We start from the raw sequence: 20,860 nt of genomic DNA, 5'->3' as shown, positions 1-20,860 counted from the left end.
GGGACCTCGCTGCTCTGTATTTTATGTATATATAAAACTAGCCAAAGATCGCCGTTCCCTCTTCCAGCCACAGAAAGATCCACCCGCTTCCCATCGACGGGCTTTGACAACGTAGAGCAGGTACGAGGTGCAGAGCGCGGGACAGAAGCTTCCGCACCCCACACTCCGTCCGTCGACCGCTGTAGCCATGTCGCCGCTCCCTGACCGTGTCGACTTTCTCGTCGTAGGAGCCGGTCCGTGAGTAGTCGACAGATCGTGCATGTTCCGTTGGACGCTGCGGATTGGTTGCCTGCTGATGCGCTAGACACGTGCCCTGCCCATCTTCCTGTCTCGCAGCGTCGGCCTCACCGTTACCTGCGCCATCCTCAACAACCTCCCCGCCGCGCAACGCTCGGAACGGAGCCTGCTGCTGATCGACAAGCTGCCGTCCCCGGACCATGTCCCGCAGAACGAGTCACGCGCGCTCGCCCTGCACGCGCGCAGCTTCGAAGTGCTTGCCGACGTCGTCGATGCGCCGGAGGAGCGCCAGAGATACCTCCGGGCCGCCGTCAGGGGCCGCGACAGCGCGCCACTCCTGCCGGACATCACCGACGTGCCCGACAAGGTGCAGAGCGTGACACAAGCGGTGAGGGATCCGAGTGCAACACTGCCCGCCGCCGGTGCCGGTGCACAGCGATACAAAACCCTTTTTCTTACCCCGCATTGCACCCCCACGCCCGTCCCCTGCGCGCCCGCAGCTCCTCGAGCGCGGCGAGCACATTCAGCACGCCAGTATGCGGTTGCACGGGCGCGTGCAGCCCGTCCTGCGCGGTGGCTTTGCTTCACTGCACGACACTCAGTTCCGGCAGGTGTGCGCCGTGCCGCAGCGCGTCACCGAGGCGGTCTTGCGCGCGCGCCTCGCGGACCTCCGCCACGCCATCCGCAGCGGCTGGTCCGTCGTCCATCTGGAGAAATCACCCGGCAGCTTCGCCAAGGGTCAGCCAGTCGCCGTCACGCTAGAGCATGCCCAGCTCGGTACGCACATCTTACAGGCTGACTTTGTTATCGGCGCCGACGGCGGCCATTCAAGCGTGCGCGCGCTGTCCGGCCTTGCGTTCCCGCGCAATAGCTATGTGAGTGCGCTGCTTGACTGAGTTGTCTCCACGGTGACCAGCGCCTGAGCGCATTCCTCCTCTGGCCCGGCCGCTGCAGGATCGTCCGCTTCTGCTGGGCGAAGTGACGCTCGCGGACCCGCGCTGGCCATGGCAGTATCCCTCGGCTGGCTTCAACGGGCTCGAGGCAACGAACATCTTCAGCTCCAACGGCTTCCTCCTCCTCGTTCCCGTCCCCGGCGGGCGCATCCGCCTCGCGGCCAACTTTGGCCCGCCAGGGTTCGACCCCAAGACAGCGGGGAAGCGCTCTGAAGGCGGCGGCCACGTCGAGGGCAACCGTCCCACTATCCCGCACTTGCAGTGGATCTTGGACAACTGGGGCCCCGCCGTCCCAACCGAGTGGATCGACGGCGGGAAAGGCGACCGCACCGTCAAGCCGAGCACGATGTGAGAGATGCCCCAGCCCCCCTCCCCGCGAAGCGCTGCATGCAGAGCCACCGTACGTTACTGACGCGCACTTCTCTCGCGCTCCCCCGTCTCACCCCGCAGCGTCGACTGCTACTGGTCCTCCACTTTCCGCATCCACCACGGCATCGTGCACCACTTCCTCGATCCTGAGTCGGGCAGCATCGCCCTCATCGGCGATGCTGCGCATTGTCATAGCCCCATGGGTGGCAAGGGCCTGAACACTGGCATCCAGTGAGTGTACCGCACCCTCTCCCAGCGACACTGCCAACAAAAGAAAACGAAGATAAAAAGTGAAAGATCTGACGACGAATGCCGTGCGCTTCCCCGCTCACACAGTGACGCGACGTCGCTGGCCATGACGCTCGTGCGCAACCTGGACGCCAGCCGCGATGCGCGCCTGCGTGCGCTGCGCGCTTGGGCCGATGAGCGGCGCAAAGTCGGGCTTGGCGTGCTCAAAGGCACGCACTCGCTCACCGTCATGGCGTCGCTCCGCCATCCGATCCTAGTGCGCCTGCGCGACCTGCTCTTCCGCATTCTCGCCTGGGTCCCGGGTATCGCAAAAAGAATCGCCAGGGAGACGGCATGCCTTAGCGATCGTCCGCGCGGCTGGACGCTGCCCAAGGAGGTCTGAGCAGCGTGTAGGCGACCTGCGCACGTGAACGCAGTACTATATTCGATCCACCTCTCTACTTGTGATTTGTTCGATAAAGGATCGAGCAAAGACGCAGAGCTCGGCATGTTCAAATCAGAGAAAATGACATGGCAGTTTGTGCGCTGGTATCAAACGATATCTGTCCTCGGTATCGCCAGCAACGCTCGCGAAGACGATGCGCAATGCACAACCTGCCTGTACTGATTAGCGTGTTGAGGTTGCGATAAATGTAAAAAAACATACAATGAGTCTATTACGAGAGTGTGAACCGACTTCTAGCTCGGATGGCTGCGCCGTAGCGATAAAACAAGAATGGCACCGGGATCTGTGTGCATAGTGAGTACCAAGTAACCAGTCAGCAAGGGGCGACGGCCGAGCAACACATAACAGGGGTTGCTCACCATTAGCACATTCAGCCCTGCGAGCAAGCACGTGGCGCCCATGGTCCCGAGGCGGTGATACATCTAAATGGACAGGGCCATGCATTTGGTCACCATCAGCGAAACCCATATTGAGCACTGTCGTCTGCGATGCAACTCACCTGGGTCGAAAACAGCGGAAAGGCGGCAGCAAAGGACGAGCGGAGGACGCTGTTGCATGCCATCGCTGAAGCCGCGACCGCTGCGGGCGCGCAAGTTGTGTAAGAGGCACGGAGGTCAGTTCAAGATGGGGGAACATGCACTAAGGCTCACTATCCCAACTTACGTCGATATGCATCAGCCGTGAAGGAGAATACTGAGATGAAGATCTGTAGCCGAGCACGATGTGAGTTGCTAGTGCATCGCACAGGTCTCGGGATCATAGCACTCACAAGGATGAGTCCGGCACCAAAAGGCGCACCGGCAATCACCGGGGCGATCTGTTCGTCGATGCCGTCCAGTCAGCACAGGGCACACATATGCATCGACGAAGCCAAGCTGCCATAGTCGGCACTCACCCAATGCACGTGCGGGGAGGTGACGAAAGAGAACGTGAAGAGTCCAATGACCGTGAGGAATGCGCCAGGCATCGCCGGTGGTAGACGAGCTTCAGGAGGTGCGACGCCTCCGTTCTTTTCGCATGCTTTGTGGTAGAGACGGGACCAATATGGCATGGATGCCAGCCCGAATGCCATACCCACAAAGATGCCGAGGAACGTCTATTTCGCGCGAATCAGATTCAGTATACGCCTACAGGTAAGTGGGACGGGTGCATTCGATGCTCACCAGTCCAGTCTGCCACACGTTGAAGCCGCGTCCTTCGACGAAAACGACAGCATACGCCTGGTTAAAAAAGGAGCAAGCCAGCACGAGCTGGCGTCAGCCTCGGATCGGATTGCTGCTTCCTTATCAGGCAACGCACTCCGAAAAGCAGGTAAATGATGCCGAGCAAGAGGGCGCTCCACAGGCAGAGCAGGAGAAGCATCGGCTCGAGAACTAGGAGCTGCGGAACACGCATCACGCTGACTGCGAGCGTCTGACAAAGGCTTCGGTCGGCGTTCTTGCACTCGTGCTCCGAGCGCCAGAGATCATTGCCCGTCTCTTTGCGGAGCGCGCGCGCACGCTGCGTGAGGATCATTGGCGCGTACGTCTCTGGCAAAAACATCAGCTGTGTTGCAAGAGTTGTGCGGCGTAGGGGGACAAGGTTGTGATGCATTCGCGGTCAGCGATTACGTGGCGAGCACAAGTAGCGACTCGCGACCTGACTCACAATGAGCACCCACTGAATCGCGGACCAGATTGCTATCACCACGAATGACCATCGGAATGACTTGGTGAAGTAATTCGCGAAACCACTGTACAGCGGGGCCAGCTCGGGGCCAGCAAAGGGTGAAGCACTGTAGATGGCCATGGGTAGGTAGACGTTGTGCGGCTGATACAGATCTGTCACTGTCCCACCGGCCACGCTCAGGAACGCCGAACCGCAAAAGCCCGTGATGAAGCGGAAGATGAAGAGCACCTCCACATTATTCGCAAACGTGACGGGAAGCCTGCGAGGAATCGTGTTCGCGGGAATCAGCAGGCGCAACGATGTGGACTCATGCATACTGAAGGTACACTCACCCTAGAAGGCAGAAAGCTCCGAAGGAAACCAGATAAATGGGCCGACGTCCAAAGAACTGAGAAAGCCCAAACTCCCTCTTTCAGCCACCGCACAATGTAGGTGCATCGCTCGAGAAACGACTTCTCACCTCTGATAGTGGCGCAATGAAGATAGGCCCGAGCCCCAAGCCCACGACGTAGAGCGAGAGTGCCAGAATGGCGACTCTCTTGCTAATGTTAAGCTGCCGCTCCATGTTATCGTAGGACGACGCGACGATACTGGACGCGCATGTGACGCACAGCGAACTCGACGCTGTTACTCCCAGGATCATCATGCGTCGTGCTAAGGACCAGCCTTGCGGGTTCAACGGGTCGGCGAGCGGGTCTGCATCGGGAGCAGGAGCAGGAACCGAAGCAGACACGTTCCACTTTACGATGTGCTGGTTTTCTCGATCCTCCGTCAGCGCCGCATAAGGTGCTGAAGCAGCTATTGCGCTCGTTTCGCTCGCGGTCGGCTCGGCCGACGGAGCGTATTTGGTAGAACAGGCCGCCTCTCGACACGGCTGCGACTGCTTTCGGAGATCCATATGACTGGCTTGATGTTTGATGCTCCACTGTAGGCCGGAGTGCGAGTGGGAGTACACCGTGCTCTGCGCACTGGACACACTGTCGGCGCTGTGCATATTTTGGGGCTCAGAGCAGATATCACCAAGCTCTAACCACCCGTGTCGACGGGCACGAGTTGTACCGTTTGCGTCGCCGCCTTCAATTTCAGGGCGGATACCACCAAGCTCTAGCCACCCGTGTCGACGGGCACGAGTTGTACCGTTTGCGTCGCCGCTTTCAATTTCAGGGCGGATACCACCAAGCTCTAGCCACCCGTGTCGACGGGCACGAGTTGTACCGTTTGCGTCGCCGCCTTCAATTTCAGGGCGGATGCCACTAAGCACCGACCACTCGCGTCGCTGGGCACGAGTTGTACCATTTCCATCGCGGCTTTCAATTCCAGAGTGGATACCTGCCGGCTCTGACCACTCGCGTCGCTGGGCACGAGTTGTACCATTTGCGTCGCCGCTTTCAATTTCAGGGCGGATAACTCCAAGCACCGACCACTCGCGTCGCTGGGCACGAGTTGTCCCAATTCCGTCGCCGCTTTCCATTCCAGATAACCCACTCATTCCTGCTATTGTTTCGTCTCCAGTATGCGGACATTGAGGGAAAGGCGCGTCGGCAGGTATGCTTGAAGGGAATACTGATAATTAGCCCTTCAACGCGACCTCAGCTGTCTGTACGTTGAGATCACCGCGGTGCAAAAAAAAACTCTGCTGAAGCTCCCTCAACCCGGAAATGCACGTGTTGGAGTATGTCTACACAGCCTCTGGTTGGTGGTGCTATGATCGGATCTTGATTGTGGAGGCTTGCAGCTGTGGGTTGGTGATTGTGGTGCACAAAATTTTGCCTGACATTGCTGCAGTGCCAACGATTGGATATGGGTTCCGTTTGCGGTTGGCACTCGCCCATCGGCTGTCGGAGACATCGGGCTTCGGCTCCAAGTATCGCCTTTGCTCCTTGTGTTTCTTTCTTTTTCTGGTGGCTTCCCTTGACGCAGTAAAAGAATGTGCCATTCTGCTTGGTGGTCCCGAAAAGACGCCGAGGAGCGTGCACACGCCAACGGGAAAGGAGTTGCCGATGACCTCACCAATATCCAGATGGCGATTCTATTACGTATTGGCAGACACAGCACCATCAATCGATCGAGTAACCTGGTGGCCTTGGGTGCTCTCCTGCACTGTAGCCTCCAAAGTCCAAGGTGCAATTGTTCATTCGACGGCGCTGCGCGGGATCTGACTGTTTTCTCCCGGGCATACGGGTTTGGAGGAGCTGCAAGCCTCTTAAACATAGCCTCTGTTTGCTACGAATGCATGGGAGTCAACTCACATCCGTTGCATTCTCATCAGTCGCCGCTCCGCTCGCTAGAAGCACTTCCGAACACAGGGTGAATAGCGATAAGACAATATTCACATCGGTCAGTTCATTCTTACAAAGATGAGCAGCAACCAGTCAACTTCTCCTACAGCTTCGGAGGATACTGGCAGCAATGTTGGTCAAGCCATTGGAGGGTGAGTGGGGATCAGCTGCGCACTCTCCTCGTCTGAATGAAGATTGGCTGTTTTACCAAGGTGCCGAGCGACTGTCGCTCCTGACTTCACTCCCTCTCCGTGCCTCTGGGGGCACAGTGTCTTCCAAGCCATGTCAGGTGCTGGCGAGGCAGTTCGCGGCAACATCAATGCTTTCCTTGACAGTGCGTCGCCTTTACGCTTCGCACGAGGATATTTCCTGCGTACAGCTCGCTGAATCTTACATGCTCTTCTTCTTTGAAAACGCTTCTCTTCTCTGGTTGCATTGGCGATGTCGATCGCCGCACGATCACCTTTCGGCGTGCCCGCGAATGGTGTGCGCCCTACGACTTTAGAGGGCGGCGAAGCGCTCGTCGGCAAGAAGAACGTTGAGCCCCGCAGCTCTGATTACACTGCTGCCGGCGGCCACGAAAATATCGCACAGAAGGGCATGAAGGACCTGAAAGACGGCTTGGAAAAGGTTACAGGACCCAGCCAATAGTTAGCAGCTCGAGAAAGTCGCAAAGAGTCTGTGACGGCGCAATTCGCCGTACAGGCTGCTTCGAATGTCGCGGTGCTCGTTGGCTTTCAATCAATGGGTGCCGCTTGATTTTTTTTCGGTTGGCTAAGGCTGCAGGCTGCTATAGATGACTTGTTTGTGCTGTGCATAATGAATGTCAAGTGCGTACCATTTGCATGCTACGCAGTGGCCAGCATCACGGATTGTACGGAACCACCAAGGCCGGTGCTTCAAGCGCGTGGCATTCTTGAACGTCTGCATTTGCAGTATCCTTTGCTATAACTCCTTTCACGCATACTGACATGACATATATCCAGATATCCAGCTCCAGCTCGTAGACTTCTCATCCGGTTCTTTGGGTCGCGTGGTGGCTATGGACACCGCTGAAAAGGTAGCCCACCTCGTAGGTCCAGCATGGTCCAGACTCCGCGAGTGCTAATGTTGTATGGCCTTTTGAGGTCTATACAGCTCCTCATTCGATGAGTCGAATCTCTGTTTATAATTTGTAATCGGACGTCAAAGTCGTTGTGCTATTTTCATCACGCGATGCGTCGAGTCGAATGACTACACGTTACTTTGGAGGCTCCAGATTGGTGCTTGGAGCGCACTGCCGCGATAAGCGATAAGCGCGTGGCCCGCAAGGCGATCACATTCTGCGCTGCAGTCGGTACTCACAACAGCATCGCATTGCAGTCCACAGCCTTTCAAAGAGCGAAGATGCTATGGGCAGATATTGTCCAAGTCCGCCGCGTTGACAGCCTCCACTCTGTGTGAACTGTGCTTTGAATTGGTTTGGCGTGTTGATGATAATGGAACGAGCACGAGCACGATCCAGATACAGATATTTATGGGTTACTTCGACCAGTATCCTCTATGTACCTTTTCTCTTCATTCAAATACGACGCTTTCCTGTTCAGCCTTTCTCGCCCGAATCGCGCATCAGGAAAGGCAGGCCAATCCACGAGCCAGTTAAAATACCTCTACACAGGCACTCTCAAAAACAAGCGTTGCGTGGATGTCGTCTTCCTCGCAGATTCAGATGCCCACCATCCTGCAAGGGCTGTCGCCCATCTTCACGAGTCTCCACGCCGCCAAGGCGACGAAGGATCTGACGTTCGAGAAGATTGCTAAGGAGATTGGGAGGGACGAATGGTACACTGCTGCAATGTGAGACTGCAAAGCAAACGATCGTATCGTTGCTGTGCACTTCCGCGTCAGATGAGCTTGATTGTCCCAACACGATTTCTACTCTGTCCGCGTGCAGCTTCTACGGCCAAGCAAAACCGGCACCGGAGGACCTGAAAAAGTTGTCTCGGTGCCTTGATATCCACTGAAAGGTCCTCGAAAAGTCATTGGGCGAGAGCTACTGGCCGCATCGTGGTCTTGGCGAGTTTCCACCTAAAGGTGCGTGTCTGCTGGTGCATGCCCATGCCCCCGCATCGCGAAAGTCTGTGCTTGTCGATTCTGTATGCTTGAATGAGCTGATCGCTAACCTTTGTTGAACCCTGCGGCTCCCCACATTGCCCACATGTACACGTCCACCTCAGAGCCCGTCCTGTACCGCCTTTATGAAGTGCTTGTCGTCTACGGCTACCCTCTTGAGCACATGATCCACGAGAAATTCGGCGACGGCATCATGAGTGCGATCGACTTTCAAGGTCACGTCAAAAAGGTTGAAGACCCAAAGGGAGACCGCGTGAAGATCACGCTCAATGGCAGGTTCCTGCTGTACCGTCGTTGGTGAAGGCTTTGCTCCCCGCAACAAGATCTGTCGCACAAGAAAGTGATATAATGGCGTTAAGCGCGTCAAGCCAGCTTTCGAGAGCCCCTGCAAGCATCAGTCGTGGCCTCGCTTTGCATCAAATGCTTCGCGCATCTGCTTGTACTTCAGACAGTTCATCATTTTCGAAGACCACTGACTCGGTAACACGTCAACAGCAGAGGCAGCGAATGACATGGTGATTTTCTGGGTCATTCTGTCTTGGCTAGCTTGGGATTTGGCACACCGTTGCCCTCCCCCGCATGACCAAAGGCCTGAGTAGCTGCAGTCCAAGCGCTACCTACTTATATACGTGTCCGGAAATACAGGAAACGCTGTTCGCTGTTCAGGCGTTCAAGCTCAATGCTCATTGCTCAGCGCTCACTACGCCCAACATCTCAACAACGTGGACAAATTTTCCATCGTGACTCGCGGGCATTCTACATGCTCGTCGACGCGGTAAACATTCGTCGGGACTTCACATGATTAGATGGGGTAGAAGGCAGGAAGCAAGCTGCTCAAAAGATGCGTGGCTTGTCACCTGCAACGCGCAAAAGCCAGAATACTGTACGGGTCGGGCCGTTGGACTTCCAGATGAGGTAGAAACACCAATGAAGCCAGTGAAATATGAAGGGTTCAACAGAAGCCTGATATTCAATTAAACATTGGCCAGTGGTCGGACACCAGGTGCCATGACTTGAACGTTCCGGAACTCACATCCTACACGTCACTACCGGACCAAGGACGGACGTCAGACGTTAGACTTTCATCTTACACATCTTTGAATGCAGCGACATAATTGGAAGAACAGAACATTGGAGGCATAGAAGATTCCGAAGCCACGCGATGTGACTTGCACAGCTGAGTTGTGTTAGGCAAGCGCGCTTCCTTCTGCAGCTCTCTCACCCTTGATGTGTTCATGCTTTGATGGCTGGATACTCAAATACGCTTGTAGTGAAGCCTCGAAGCTTGGCTGCGAGCTGGGAACGCTACGGTGTACGCTGCAGATGCGAACAACTTGCCTCTACTCGGACAGATCTGGACAAACCAAAACACCACCGAGTACTGAAGCCCATCGAGGCGGGGATCCAACAAGCACCAACACCTACGAAGTTGCCAAGATGAAGATCAGAGATGAGTCCAGTGGCTGGCGGGTGGAATTTTCGAGTGGCACCGCCGATTTTGCGTAGCGCCGCCCGCGAGGGTGCAACAGAACAGGTTGCCACAGGCCATTCGATGTTAGAACTGCATCAACCGACAGATGCCGACAAAGGTTTGCAAGCTGCCAAGCAGCAGGAGCAATTTCCCAACAAGACAACAAACACGTCCACTCAATGGCAAGAGGGGACGAGGATCCAAGAGATGAAATCGTATGATCGTGCTTTGTGTCGGCTGGAGACCTGAGGCTAAAGACTCGGTTCGGCTGAGACTGACGACGGCAATGCGGAGCTCCCTCCAACCATGTGAGGCTTTACCTTTTGTAGACACAGGATGACACGAACCCGATCCCCTGTCCCATCTTCCTAGCTTCCTCCCCCGGACGCTCTGTGGCTTTGCAGTGGCTTTCTCTAGACCTTCTCTGCGTCGTTCCGGCGCGCATCGATCTTGTGTGCATGCCTCAAAATCAGCATAGCGAAAAGGCGAGCGGAGATCAGGTAACAGTATGACTTTGGGGCGGAAGGTTTCCATGGCAGTCGCCAGCAAGCTCGCGCCATCTGTGCTGCACGTGTCGCGACAACGACGGCGACGATGAATCGCATCACGAGGTGAAGACGGCGACGACGGCATCCAGGCCTGGCCGAACGATGCTTATCAAGTTAAACGACCTCCTTGTATGACAGCTTCCAAGGCCACTTGGCAGAAATTGTCCAACATAGGAACCAAATCTGTGTACACATGTGGAAACCCTATGGATTATTGACTTCTCGGCCAGCGGCCCTGCCTCCGCCTCCGTGCCTGAGTTGGGAGAGGGGGGAGATCGAGTTGGGTATCCAGCCTGGTCCAACATGACGACACTGAAATACTACTCCCACAGGGTTCAAGCAAAAGAACAAATGTTTCACGCGTATCTCTGTACCACACATTTGACTACGCCCTATAATAACGTCCTGGGGCGTGGGGGTGGCGTGGGTGAGATGAGAGGTGCCGCGACAGGACCTGGGGCAGTTCAGGGGCCGCCCACTCCCGAGTTCCTGTCCTATTTCGGTAATGGTCGATGATGCGATGGATTTCCAGCCGTCTTGCGCCCCTCACCTCGTTAGAGCCGGGGCGCCAAGCTGTTTCTACGTAGGTATACATGGGATACATACGCGTCGTTTCACTTTAGCGCCTAGCATCGGTTTGTATCAAGCACTATCTATCCCACAGTCTGCATCGCAGAAGGCGGAGCAGGGTACCCCAGCACTACCCCCGACAACACGCGGCCGCTGCTGGGTACCTGCTGATAGAATATGGGTGAACTGTGGAGATGAGAGTCAGGGGATGACAGCGGCATGCTGCCTGCCGAGGACGAGGAGAAGCGTTCCCAATCCACTCTCACTTAGCTCTCCCCTGCTGCCGTATGCATCTGCCAGCAGCGTGCGGACGACTGCCAGGGGGTGGGGGTTAGCGTCAAACACCCACAGCATCAGCTGCCTCGGCCACGGCGCTGACTGCCGCCAGAGACAAGCGACATCGGGGGCAAGCGATCCTCTTTCCTGCTGGGCAGCGACACATAAATACCCCAGCGACACGCTCTCTCCGCCCTCCTTATCCCTCGCCCCACAATTGACCGTCCTCAACCCTTTCGCATCCGCTTCCCCTCCTTTCTTCTCCTTTGTTGCCACCCCGTACCCCACGGCGGCCACAGAGACGAAGATCACCAGGATGAGTCACTCAGAAACCGAAAAGGACGTCGCCAAGGGCCGGTCGTCCGATGGCAGCGGCAACGGCGTCAAGCTCGCCACTGAAGAGGTGGACAAGTTCGAGATCGCTCTCGACGCCAATGACTCGGGTGAGGTCAAGAACCCACTGTACGGCGTGCCACGCAGCAAGCTCTTGCGCGACGCAGAGCAGTTTGCCCATCAGCACGGCCTCGTAGAGCATGTCGAGCTCATCCAGCGCGGTGCGCTGGTCGCACAGAACCAGAGCGGCTTCCAGTCCATCCCCGACCTTTCCGACGAGGAGAAGGCGGCGCTCGTGCACGAGGTCACGCACAAGTGGAGCCACCCGTTTGTCATGTATGCCACCATCTTTTGCTGCTCCATTGGTGCTGCCACGCAAGGGTGGGATCAGACTGGTAGCAACGGTGCAAATGTGAGTCCCCCCTTTGCTTGTTTCCATATAACAGACGTGGGAATTTGACACACTCACACTTTGCACAATACTCCAGCTCTCCTTCCCCAAGGATTTCGACATCAGCACCGAGAAGGGCAATCCAAACGCGTACAACAATACATGGCTCGTCGGCGCCGTCAACGCGGCGCCTTACATTGGGTCGGCGCTCTGCGGCTGTTGGCTCTCCGATCCGCTGAACAACGCATTTGGCCGCCGCGGCTGCATTTTCATCACTGCCGTCATTCTCGTCATCACACCGATCTGCTCAGGCTTCACGCGCAATTGGTGGGAGCTGTTTATCGTCCGCTTCCTCCTTGGCATCGGCATGGGTGCTAAGGGCTCCACCGTCCCCGTCTTTGCTGCCGAAAACTCACCCGCGCGCATTCGCGGAGCGCTCGTCATGGGCTGGCAGGTGAGTGCGCAAGCCTAAGCACGAGTCTCGGAGGCAGGGCAACACCTGTTTGGTTTAGCATTCTGTCTGACGCGTTTATCTTCTCGTGGTCCTCACGCAGCTCTGGACCGCATTCGGTATCTTCCTCGGGACATGCGCAAACGTTGTCGTCAAGGACGTCGGAAAGATTGCCTGGCGGCTGCAGCTCGGCAGTGCTTTCAGTGCGTATCCATCGAGATTTTCGACTGTGTGTATCTATCAACGAGGGCGCCGCTGACGCGCTGCACTTGCTCCCCTTCCTCGACAGTCCCTGCGCTCCCGCTCGCGATCTTCATCTACTTCTGCCCCGAATCGCCGCGATGGCTGATGAAGAAGAACCGATACGCGGAAGCGTTCGAGTCGCTCGTCCGCCTACGCCACAACAAGATCCAGGCCGCGCGCGATCTGTATTACATCCACACGCTGCTCCAGGAAGAGAGAAAGATCATCCGCGGTACCACGTACGTACAGCGTATCGCCGAGCTCTTCACCATTCCGCGCGTCCGCCGTGCAACAATTGCCTCTGGCGTTGTCATGCTTGCGCAGCAGATGTGCGGCATCAACATCATTGCGTTCTACTCGTCAACAATCTTCGAACAGGCCTACGGGTCCGTCGATAAGGCGCTGTACGCATCGCTTGGCTTTGGCGCTGTCAACTTTTTCTTTGCCTTCCGTGAGGATATTGTTGCGCAATTTCGTTGACCATGGAGCGAACGCTGACACGAAGGCTTGAACACAGCCGCTCTTTTCACCATTGATACCTTTGGACGCCGGAATCTGCTTCTCTTTACCTTCCCGCAGGTGTGTTTTAAACAGAGTCTTTGACTGGGTGACCCTGCCTGCCAGCCGCTCTGATTTTATTTGTTTTCATTCTTTCGCCGCACTTGCAAACCGAAACAACAGATGGCATGGTGCTTGCTCGGCGGAGGACTGTCGTTCCTCATTCCGTCGAATGCCGACGGCACTCCGGGTCCAGGCCGTGTCGGTGCGATCTCCTTCTTCGTTTTCCTTTTCGCGGCGTTCTACTCGCCAGGAGAAGGCCCCGTGCCATTCACGTACTCTGCCGAGGTCTTCCCCCTGGCGCAGCGTGAGGCCGGCATGAGCTGGGCGGTAACTGTCTGCCTCGGCTTCGCTGCCATTCTCTCTGTCACGTTCCCCGCCATGCTTGACGTCATGACGCCGACCGGCGCGTTCTGCTTCTACGCTGGGCTCAACGTCATCGCGTTCGTCATGATATTCTTCCTCGTACCCGAGACCAAAGGTGAGTCCCTTCGGTGCTGAACCTTAACTCGACACGTGCTTCCTCCTGAGCCCCGAGTTGTGCCACCGGCAACGCGCTGACGCACCCGCCTCCTCTCGCTCGCAGCGCTCACACTCGAAGAGCTGGACCAAGTCTTCGCAGTACCAACCGGCAAGTTTGCCGACTACCAACTCAACAAGGCCTTGCCGTACTTCTTCAAGCGCTGGGTGTTCTGGCGGAAGGACGCCAAGCTCGAGCCGCTCATCAGAATCGACGACACGCTCATCGTCAAACCCGATGCTTCCAAGGTCTAAGGAATGGAGCCTTCGCCCTTGTCAAGCTCAGGCGGCGCACTATGATACGATACTACACGCACGATACATGTGAGATAGCTTACACGATACATGTATACACTCATCAACATTATATCTACATCTTCGTAGAGCAAGGAAAATCGGACACACATTCTTGTTCCCCTTTTCCATACCTTCCTCACTGGGTATCATTTTTCCACCGCGTCACGGATGGGCTTCTCGTCGTGTCAAGATCCCCACCTGTATTTTTCGCTTTCGCACCCTGTCTATCCTGCACAGTGCACTGATCGTTCAAAACTGTATTCCCTATTAGGCCCGCCTTTGCTTGGTGTGCTGTTTGCTGGTGCTACCTGTTGCGGGCATGGCTGAACGTCGAGACTGTCTCGATTTCTGACATTTCTGCCGTGCGTTGTCTTGCAGCATGTTCGGCTCGGTTCAAGGAGAATGAGCGAGTAGTGACTCCTGCGCGGCTGCGCCTGCCGCTGTGGCATTCGTGCTGGTGACCAGACGCAACCACATGTCGTCTGCGGTGTTATGTTACACTTCGACGTGCGCGTTTTCCGCCAAACGGGCTTTGGCCGTCAACGATCCAGTGCCTCACAATTCACTTCAACTTCTCCTGCTCCAGTTGAACAGGCAAAAAGTTGCTCGCGGCAGTTAATCCAGTGTACTGCCCTCTTCATTTCCCTTCTTGTGACACCTTGGGATACGATCTACATATTTCGACTATCCTGATTGCTCACAACGCACTCCCAGCACACCGGAAGGGCCTGTCGACGTCAGTTGTTGTGAAGTAGCGACGGGAACAAGCACGTGACCATGCATTCAGCCATGCTCCTGTGTAGGCCGCACAAGCAACACACCCTGTGAGGAATGGGAACTATTCAGGGAAGCGAACTAACCAATCGTCGAGAACCAAACCTTCCCCCCAATGTAGAGGGCCGAACGTGGATGGTGACTACTTCAACGTGTAAGGATCGGTGCCAAGAGACGAACTCTTGGACAAGCCCGAGACAAGGAGAGATTCAATCTGTTGACATTGGTAAGATGCAACGCTTAGGGAATACAGGAAACAGATAGGGAAAAGAACATGGGAGCTATTTATGTGGGCAAGAGATGGTGGCAAATTTGGTGCCATTGGCGGAATGAGAACAGGGTTCGGTCCGGTTCGAAGTCACGAATTCTGTCATGTAGTGTGACACTTACTCGGCTACCACTAGTCACTACGCCTGCATTCGTTGCGTGACTCGGCATCACTGGGGATGGGTCTGCTGGGAGCGCCGGCGGTAGCAACAGCATTTATGAAAGTATGAGGAGTATACAGGTGCATACATCACAGTCGAGCATGAGTGATAAGCGAAGAGAGATAGAGAGAGATGCCGGTGATCTTTAACGCCAAGCTCGAAAAGTGCTACCGCAATTGCTGTGAGATGATCGTCAACCTCATGATGAAATAGTCCCTGCATGGCCGTGCTGTCGGTCTAATAAAGGACGTTTAGCGCGCCTTTGATGAAAGGCCGCATGCGTTTGACCACCTTCTTGAGGGCGACTTCTTCGCAACATACTGCACTTTGGGCGGGCTGTGCTCGTTCCCATTTGCGTGATACAAAGACCAGCGAATAGTTGGCGGTCGCGGTGGGTGAACAGTCACCAGTCCCACCCGATGAGCGAGGCGTCGCTGCGGACGACTTGCTGCTCGCCTGGGATGGCGAATTGCCTTGCGTGGGAAGAAGTGCGCTCGCAACACTGTTGACTGCTCTCGACTATGTTTTACTCGTTGGGGGGAGAGACATATTGACTCGTCGACATTGTCGACAAAACGTTAGTTGAAGCAGTCGACAAAGCAGTCGACGCGTACGCCCAGGTCATGTATAGAAGTCTGAACGCGACGGACTTCAGGGATAGATGTTAGTGAACTTTGTAAAGCCTCGGAAGTCGAGGGTACCGTTTTGCCGGGGCGGCCAATAATTTGAAGATTGAAAACGAACGCTGCACCTTCGGGGGAAAACGTTCACTGCGAAGTCGTCGGTGCATTCGGAGAAAGTTAACGACGAGTCATTTGCATGTATGTATATACAGGCCAGAGGTTACGAAGTGTGGCTGCATTTGGCATACTAGTACGTAGGAGCCGCGCTTGCACGACGTATGCACTTTGGGGCCAGTTGGCGTATCTGCACATGTGTTATCACTATTATTATTACAAGTATTTGGCTAATCTCGCCCTACTGGGTCAACGCTTGTTTTGTTTAGAAAACTGTCTTGCCTGGCCGTCCAACTGGTGGCCTGACGCACCGAGGCGCATAGCCTGGCGTACATACATATACAATCCCTTCCCACGCATTTGCTTGCACATTATGCTCATTGGCCGCCAGAAACTGCCTTTCCTCTGTTGCAGGCGACCGGAAAATGTCCACGCTTTGCATGTAAACGATAAATTGCTGCAAACTATAAAAATGCACACAGCATGTAACATACATATAGAAAGGCGGGGTCTTCGCTGGCGCCGCAAAAGTGAACAAGACTTCCAGTGATTGAGTATGTATACCCGATTCTGCAATTTCAAGTTCCGTATTCACTACGTAATACGCCTAAATATCAAATCATATGGACTATTTACCCTGGCTACAAAGATCGATTCAGCTTTAGCCGCTATATATGTTGCCTTGAGTTTCAAGTCACACGGACAGCAATCTCCGCGCATTGAGTGGAGAATGGCTTCCCATGAACATTTTCATCTCGGGATTTGACGGGTCTAGTGCTCAGATCACAGGCTGCAGGGCGTCAAGCCTCAGCGCGTCAGAGCCTATGACTTAGTCGGAGTGTTAAGCAGTGATTATCGAGTCATGCTCGGGTCAAAGGTCAGCCAGCGGTCAGGTGCCAGCAGCTGAAATCTGCAATTGGGGCGCAATATGCCAACTACCCAGCACCACCCTCGCCAGGGCGCGCATCCGGCGTTCGGCTCGGCCCCTGCAGCGTGAAACCAACGGTGGATGCAGTGAGTGGCTTTGTCGTTGTCGGGGCAGCCCAACGCAGCTCGAAATGTCTCGTTTCTCATGACACCCTTTTCATCTTGGCAACACCATCAAGATGAAGCTGGATGAACGACCTGGCCACAATTTCTGCGATCAAGGACGTAAACCCGCCTCGGTAAAATCAAGGAGCCCATGACCAGGCGTAGTGCAATGCAGACAGTGATTCAGTGATCAGCAAACGCAAGCCTGAGCAGGAAATTGCAACGTAGCAAGCTAGATTGATGATCAAGCCAAGGCGACGGTTGAAATGCTAGGCATCATTCTGAACGCTTCGGGCCAACTGGCTGTCAGACCCGTCACAAGTGGAAGCCCGAAGGGCCGAAAGGGAGGGAACCCCTGGAGAAGTTGGTGACAAAATAGCCTAGCGACGATAAACGCAGGCGACACACTTCGGAAGTCCAACAAGTCAGGACTCCAGGAGACTATGATAGTCGAAGGAGGTGCTAAAGACAGCTAAGCTAGTATAATATGAGACCTCAATAATGGATACGAGGCATGGGAAGTTCGAGTCTGTCTTGACGCGTTGACGTCTGTGACGCAAGTGTTTATGTTCTATGGGTTGCAAATACTAGCATGTAGATTGTGTAGAATGTGCGTATTGTATGTTAAATACTGTCATAATAAACCATAAGCAAATATAAACAGCAACATGTGCATGAAAACAGACTGCGCCTGTCTATGTACTACCTGTACATACATCCACGCAATATTCTTCATCATTTAATCCATTCATCGTTTCTGTGGTTGACAGTTCTATATAATTTTTAACAAATGTGAGCACAGGATTACACATATACACCTGCGTCGTACGTACATGCACCTACACGCTTATACTCACGCATGGATATATCCTAACACTAACCAAATATTACACAAACATGTTTGCGTAATGTATGTTTATGTATATAACAAACGTTACATACTTCCAAGTTGGAGCGGTACACCAAGTATGTAAATGGGTCCGGTTGTTCAAGCCACGTGGCCCAAGAGAGGGATGAGCTAAAAAGTGTCAAGTTAATGAACTTTAAATCCTTTCCTAACTACATCTCAAAAAAGAAAGGTTTTCTCTCCCCTCCTTTGCGTATGTATGAAACGTTTACATATGTAGCTCCATTTACATCATTTACTGAATCCGCACACATTCACAAGCACTAACCTCCGTAGTACGACAGGCGACTTCACCAAGCACTTCCAAGGCAGAGGGAGCAGAAAGCAACGTATTACACAGCACGTCTGCAAATGTCTTAGTGGCCGGCCACACGCATGGAGCACCGTAAAAACGCTATTGCACCGTGCACAGCACCCAGCACAGGCGACATGGTAGAACATGGACTTGGTCCCCGGTTGCATGGGCAACTGGCAAGAAGCTCGAGCTGTCAATACACACATCCGCTCCTAAACCCCGTGCATCAAATCAACTAACTATAGACTCCGCCCCCCCCCCTTTTTTTTACTTTTGCAGCCACCATTCATTGAATCGGATGCAACCTTGAGCGCTTGAGCCTAGTTGATAATGATGCAACAAAGCAACACATGGACTGAAGGACTTGCACAGGGGAAGGAAGGATGAGCCGTGACACGAAGATCAAGTCGCGTAATGCTGGGCTGGAGAACTGCCAGGAAGAATCTGAAATTGTTCACTTCCCACCAGCAATGACTGTATAGATGGTGACCGGAAACTTACGAGCATGGGTCGTGCGAAGTCGCTCGTGAGTAGGCAGTGACGAGGTAGCGCAAGGCGGCATTGTGTCAGCGAGGCCAGCGTACCGACTACATCCGCGACCACGTCCACGATCGGCTATCTAGCGTCCTGCTTCCACAAGCACATGTCTCCGAGTAGCGGCACACGAGCTTCACCCTGTACAACTAAGCTAAATAAATTACAAGTGCGCTCATTATCGTATTTTAAGCAGGATACGCCGCACATCATATACAAGAATGGCCTCTCTGCGCAAAATAAGCCGGTTGAACAGATCCGTCACCTTCTGGTGAAGATTTGCTAGGGACCTTTGCGGCTTGCGCGCGAATGCAGGCCACCATGCCCACTTGGACGCTGCGAGCTCTAGGAGTATCCTCGATGTTTTGTTTCATCAAATATCCATGACTCGCCGTGTCTTGAATCTTCTTTCGAAGTGTAAGTAATCTTCACTATCTTTTAAGTTTCAGCTTTGGTCTTACGGATATTATTACCTCACATCGAAATATGAAATATGTTGTTATGGTGCTTTCAAAATACAAATTAAACCCAGGTTCTGGCATATTCTATCTCATTCTCGCACATTTACGTCGAGGCAGGTTGAGGTCATGTGCGAGCCTGCGAGTCGTTCCTTGTGAGAACATCTAACCTTCCGGATGTCTGACTCCCCGGACGCCTGCATGAAGGCTTCAGTTGATTCTCCGCAGTCTTCCGTCATTCACTGACCCTCTGTGGGTCGTGCCTGTGTGACAGCCTTTGATTTGGCTCTGACAAGAAGTGGCGAGACCTGTTGCCCCGATCTAATCTACAAACACCATCTTGTGTGCGGTGAATTGTGAAGCTGCTATGAGACTTTCAAGGTGAATCAAACTCCCGTTCGGTGAAAAGCTTTGGGGTGCTTGGAAGATGTTTTGTGCGGGAAAAACTGCATTGCGCTTGGTCGGTGAAAATAATGTTGAAAGAAACGAACAACTTGTGTCACCATAACCCATATCTCCATTCGCTGACGTACCTTACAGGCACTCCTACTTCCTGTCTCCGCAGCAAGATTCATGCAGGCTGGACCTGTTATCAGAGCATGATGATGTTGATGATGATGGCGGTAAGGTATGACGTGAAGCCATTCCCTTTTTTGGATCTTGATCTCCAGTTTCAGACTGAATAGTCACATTTGTCTAAGCATCAATTGCTGCAAAAACAGGGTGGAAATGCGAACATACTGGTCGCATTGTCGTTCTTCATACACCGTACAAGTTCAGAACTGAAAAATACTTGCAACAATTGAAAAAGGGCATTTTTAAGTGTTAAGAGCACTTTTTGGCGACCTCACCATTTTCACCACACGGGGACTAACTAGGCCCGTATTTGATTCAACACATTTATACACAATACACCGAGTGACGTATGTACGATGCACTATGCTGCATAATAAGTACTGTGTGTAGTGTCTGCCATGTTTCCCAAAGAGGTGTGTATGTGCAAGTTCGGTATACCTATGTACAAGTGTTCCCAATTTCAACGAGCTGTGCTCGGTTCAAATGGCCCCCCCAGAAAGTGTGACGGGCTTCCAGCATTTATGGGCAACCGAGTGACAGACTGTCCCAGTGCAAAATGCAAATGGGTGCACTGCCAGTAGTCTGGACCATTCCTTTGCCTGCCAAGCTTGGCGGCCTCTGGAAGCATGCTCTCTCTGACTGGGGTTGTGATCCTAAAAGCGTTGCACTGCGCCGAGAGGAACAGCTAAGACAATTTGTGAGGTACTGCAGTGCGAGTTATGATACCTTGGGCCTTGCGCTTGTGAGACCAGGCCACGTCCCTGCCATATGAAGAGGTCGGCGCACTGGCAGAGGTGGAAGCGGGTGCATAACAATGACGAAGTGCGCGGTCCTTTATGATATTGCATTGCGTGTACAACTGTGTCGGAAGATATTTTTGTACATACAACCCATGTTTCAGGGTCCTTTTGTTTAGACTTCGTCTACGTTTGCCAAAAAACGTCCGGGACCAGGACTGCACAGGCTGGCAACTGGAACAGGATATTTTCTAGATCTTTCCTGCTTCCCAGTGCCTACTTTGTCCATACATACACCACGCATGTCTGACTTACAGCATATGAGAGCACTCTGCAATCTGCATGCATATAGAATATTTACGATATGCACGGATGCATGCTTTTGCATGCTTGTCTTCGGCCCTTCTTGGCCT

At 54.0% G+C, this 20,860-nt stretch overlaps 6 protein-coding genes across 6 annotated transcripts; 4 read left to right on the top strand and 2 right to left on the bottom strand.

The window, feature by feature from the left end:
- Positions 1-42: 42 nt before the first annotated feature.
- K437DRAFT_254073 (FAD/NAD(P)-binding domain-containing protein) lies at positions 43-2,471 on the top strand. Its single transcript, XM_013390049.1, has 6 exons — positions 43-237; positions 337-625; positions 738-1,112; positions 1,192-1,538; positions 1,641-1,790; positions 1,896-2,471. The coding sequence occupies exons 1-6, from the start codon at positions 188-190 to the stop codon at positions 2,188-2,190; spliced, it is 1,506 nt and encodes a 501-aa protein (XP_013245503.1). The 5' UTR covers positions 43-187; the 3' UTR covers positions 2,191-2,471.
- Positions 2,465-4,564, bottom strand: K437DRAFT_277519 (MFS general substrate transporter; the record flags this gene model as incomplete). The annotated part of the gene is made up of 11 exons (XM_013390048.1): positions 2,465-2,536; positions 2,613-2,675; positions 2,753-2,832; positions 2,917-2,959; positions 3,023-3,070; positions 3,149-3,349; positions 3,417-3,473; positions 3,553-3,798; positions 3,901-4,180; positions 4,254-4,309; positions 4,382-4,564. The coding sequence occupies 11 exons, from the start codon at positions 4,562-4,564 to the stop codon at positions 2,465-2,467; spliced, it is 1,329 nt and encodes a 442-aa protein (XP_013245502.1).
- A 1,672-nt stretch (positions 4,565-6,236) lies between these two features.
- On the top strand, positions 6,237-7,194 carry K437DRAFT_254069 (uncharacterized protein). The gene is made up of 3 exons (XM_013390047.1): positions 6,237-6,352; positions 6,470-6,534; positions 6,706-7,194. The coding sequence occupies exons 1-3, from the start codon at positions 6,279-6,281 to the stop codon at positions 6,849-6,851; spliced, it is 285 nt and encodes a 94-aa protein (XP_013245501.1). The 5' UTR covers positions 6,237-6,278; the 3' UTR covers positions 6,852-7,194.
- Positions 7,195-7,884: 690 nt separating this feature from the next.
- Positions 7,885-8,613, top strand: K437DRAFT_277518 (putative cyanate hydratase; the record flags this gene model as incomplete). The annotated part of the gene is made up of 3 exons (XM_013390046.1): positions 7,885-8,036; positions 8,233-8,273; positions 8,417-8,613. 3 exons carry the CDS (start codon positions 7,885-7,887, stop codon positions 8,611-8,613), a joined length of 390 nt encoding a protein of 129 aa, XP_013245500.1.
- Positions 8,614-11,493: 2,880 nt separating this feature from the next.
- Positions 11,494-13,927, top strand: K437DRAFT_261259 (uncharacterized protein; the record flags this gene model as incomplete). The annotated part of the gene is made up of 7 exons (XM_013390045.1): positions 11,494-11,922; positions 11,999-12,355; positions 12,456-12,555; positions 12,642-13,046; positions 13,113-13,174; positions 13,277-13,634; positions 13,740-13,927. 7 exons carry the CDS (start codon positions 11,494-11,496, stop codon positions 13,925-13,927), a joined length of 1,899 nt encoding a protein of 632 aa, XP_013245499.1.
- Positions 13,928-16,115: 2,188 nt separating this feature from the next.
- Positions 16,116-16,510, bottom strand: K437DRAFT_175626 (uncharacterized protein). The gene has a single exon (XM_013390044.1). It carries the CDS (start codon positions 16,398-16,400, stop codon positions 16,158-16,160), a length of 243 nt encoding a protein of 80 aa, XP_013245498.1. The 5' UTR covers positions 16,401-16,510; the 3' UTR covers positions 16,116-16,157.
- Between the last annotated feature and the right edge of the window lie 4,350 nt (positions 16,511-20,860).

This window comes from Tilletiaria anomala (assembly GCF_000711695.1).
Source record: "Tilletiaria anomala UBC 951 chromosome Unknown K437scaffold_8, whole genome shotgun sequence".
Lineage (NCBI taxonomy): Eukaryota > Fungi > Basidiomycota > Exobasidiomycetes > Georgefischeriales > Tilletiariaceae > Tilletiaria > Tilletiaria anomala.
The sequence above is the reverse complement of the archived record's forward strand: the minus strand, read 5'-3'. Positions and strand labels throughout refer to the sequence as shown.

What these genes read in the sequence shown, in the direction of transcription:
- K437DRAFT_254073 (XM_013390049.1), top strand. Translation starts at nt 188, where the DNA reads ATGTCGCCGCTCCCTGACCGTGTCGACTTTCTCGTCGTAGGAGCCGGT. An exon ending in CGTTCCCGCGCAATAGCTAT is followed by an intron (nt 1,113 to 1,191) that starts GTGAGTGCGCTG and finishes CGGCCGCTGCAG; the next exon opens with GATCGTCCGCTTCTGCTGGG. An exon ending in ACCGTCAAGCCGAGCACGAT is followed by an intron (nt 1,539 to 1,640) that starts GTGAGAGATGCC and finishes CTCACCCCGCAG; the next exon opens with CGTCGACTGCTACTGGTCCT.
- K437DRAFT_175626 (XM_013390044.1), bottom strand. Translation starts at nt 16,400, where the DNA reads ATGTTACATGCTGTGTGCATTTTTATAGTTTGCAGCAATTTATCGTTT.
- K437DRAFT_254069 (XM_013390047.1), top strand. Translation starts at nt 6,279, where the DNA reads ATGAGCAGCAACCAGTCAACTTCTCCTACAGCTTCGGAGGATACTGGC. An exon ending in GTTGGTCAAGCCATTGGAGG is followed by an intron (nt 6,353 to 6,469) that starts GTGAGTGGGGAT and finishes CTGGGGGCACAG; the next exon opens with TGTCTTCCAAGCCATGTCAG. An exon ending in CATCAATGCTTTCCTTGACA is followed by an intron (nt 6,535 to 6,705) that starts GTGCGTCGCCTT and finishes CTACGACTTTAG; the next exon opens with AGGGCGGCGAAGCGCTCGTC.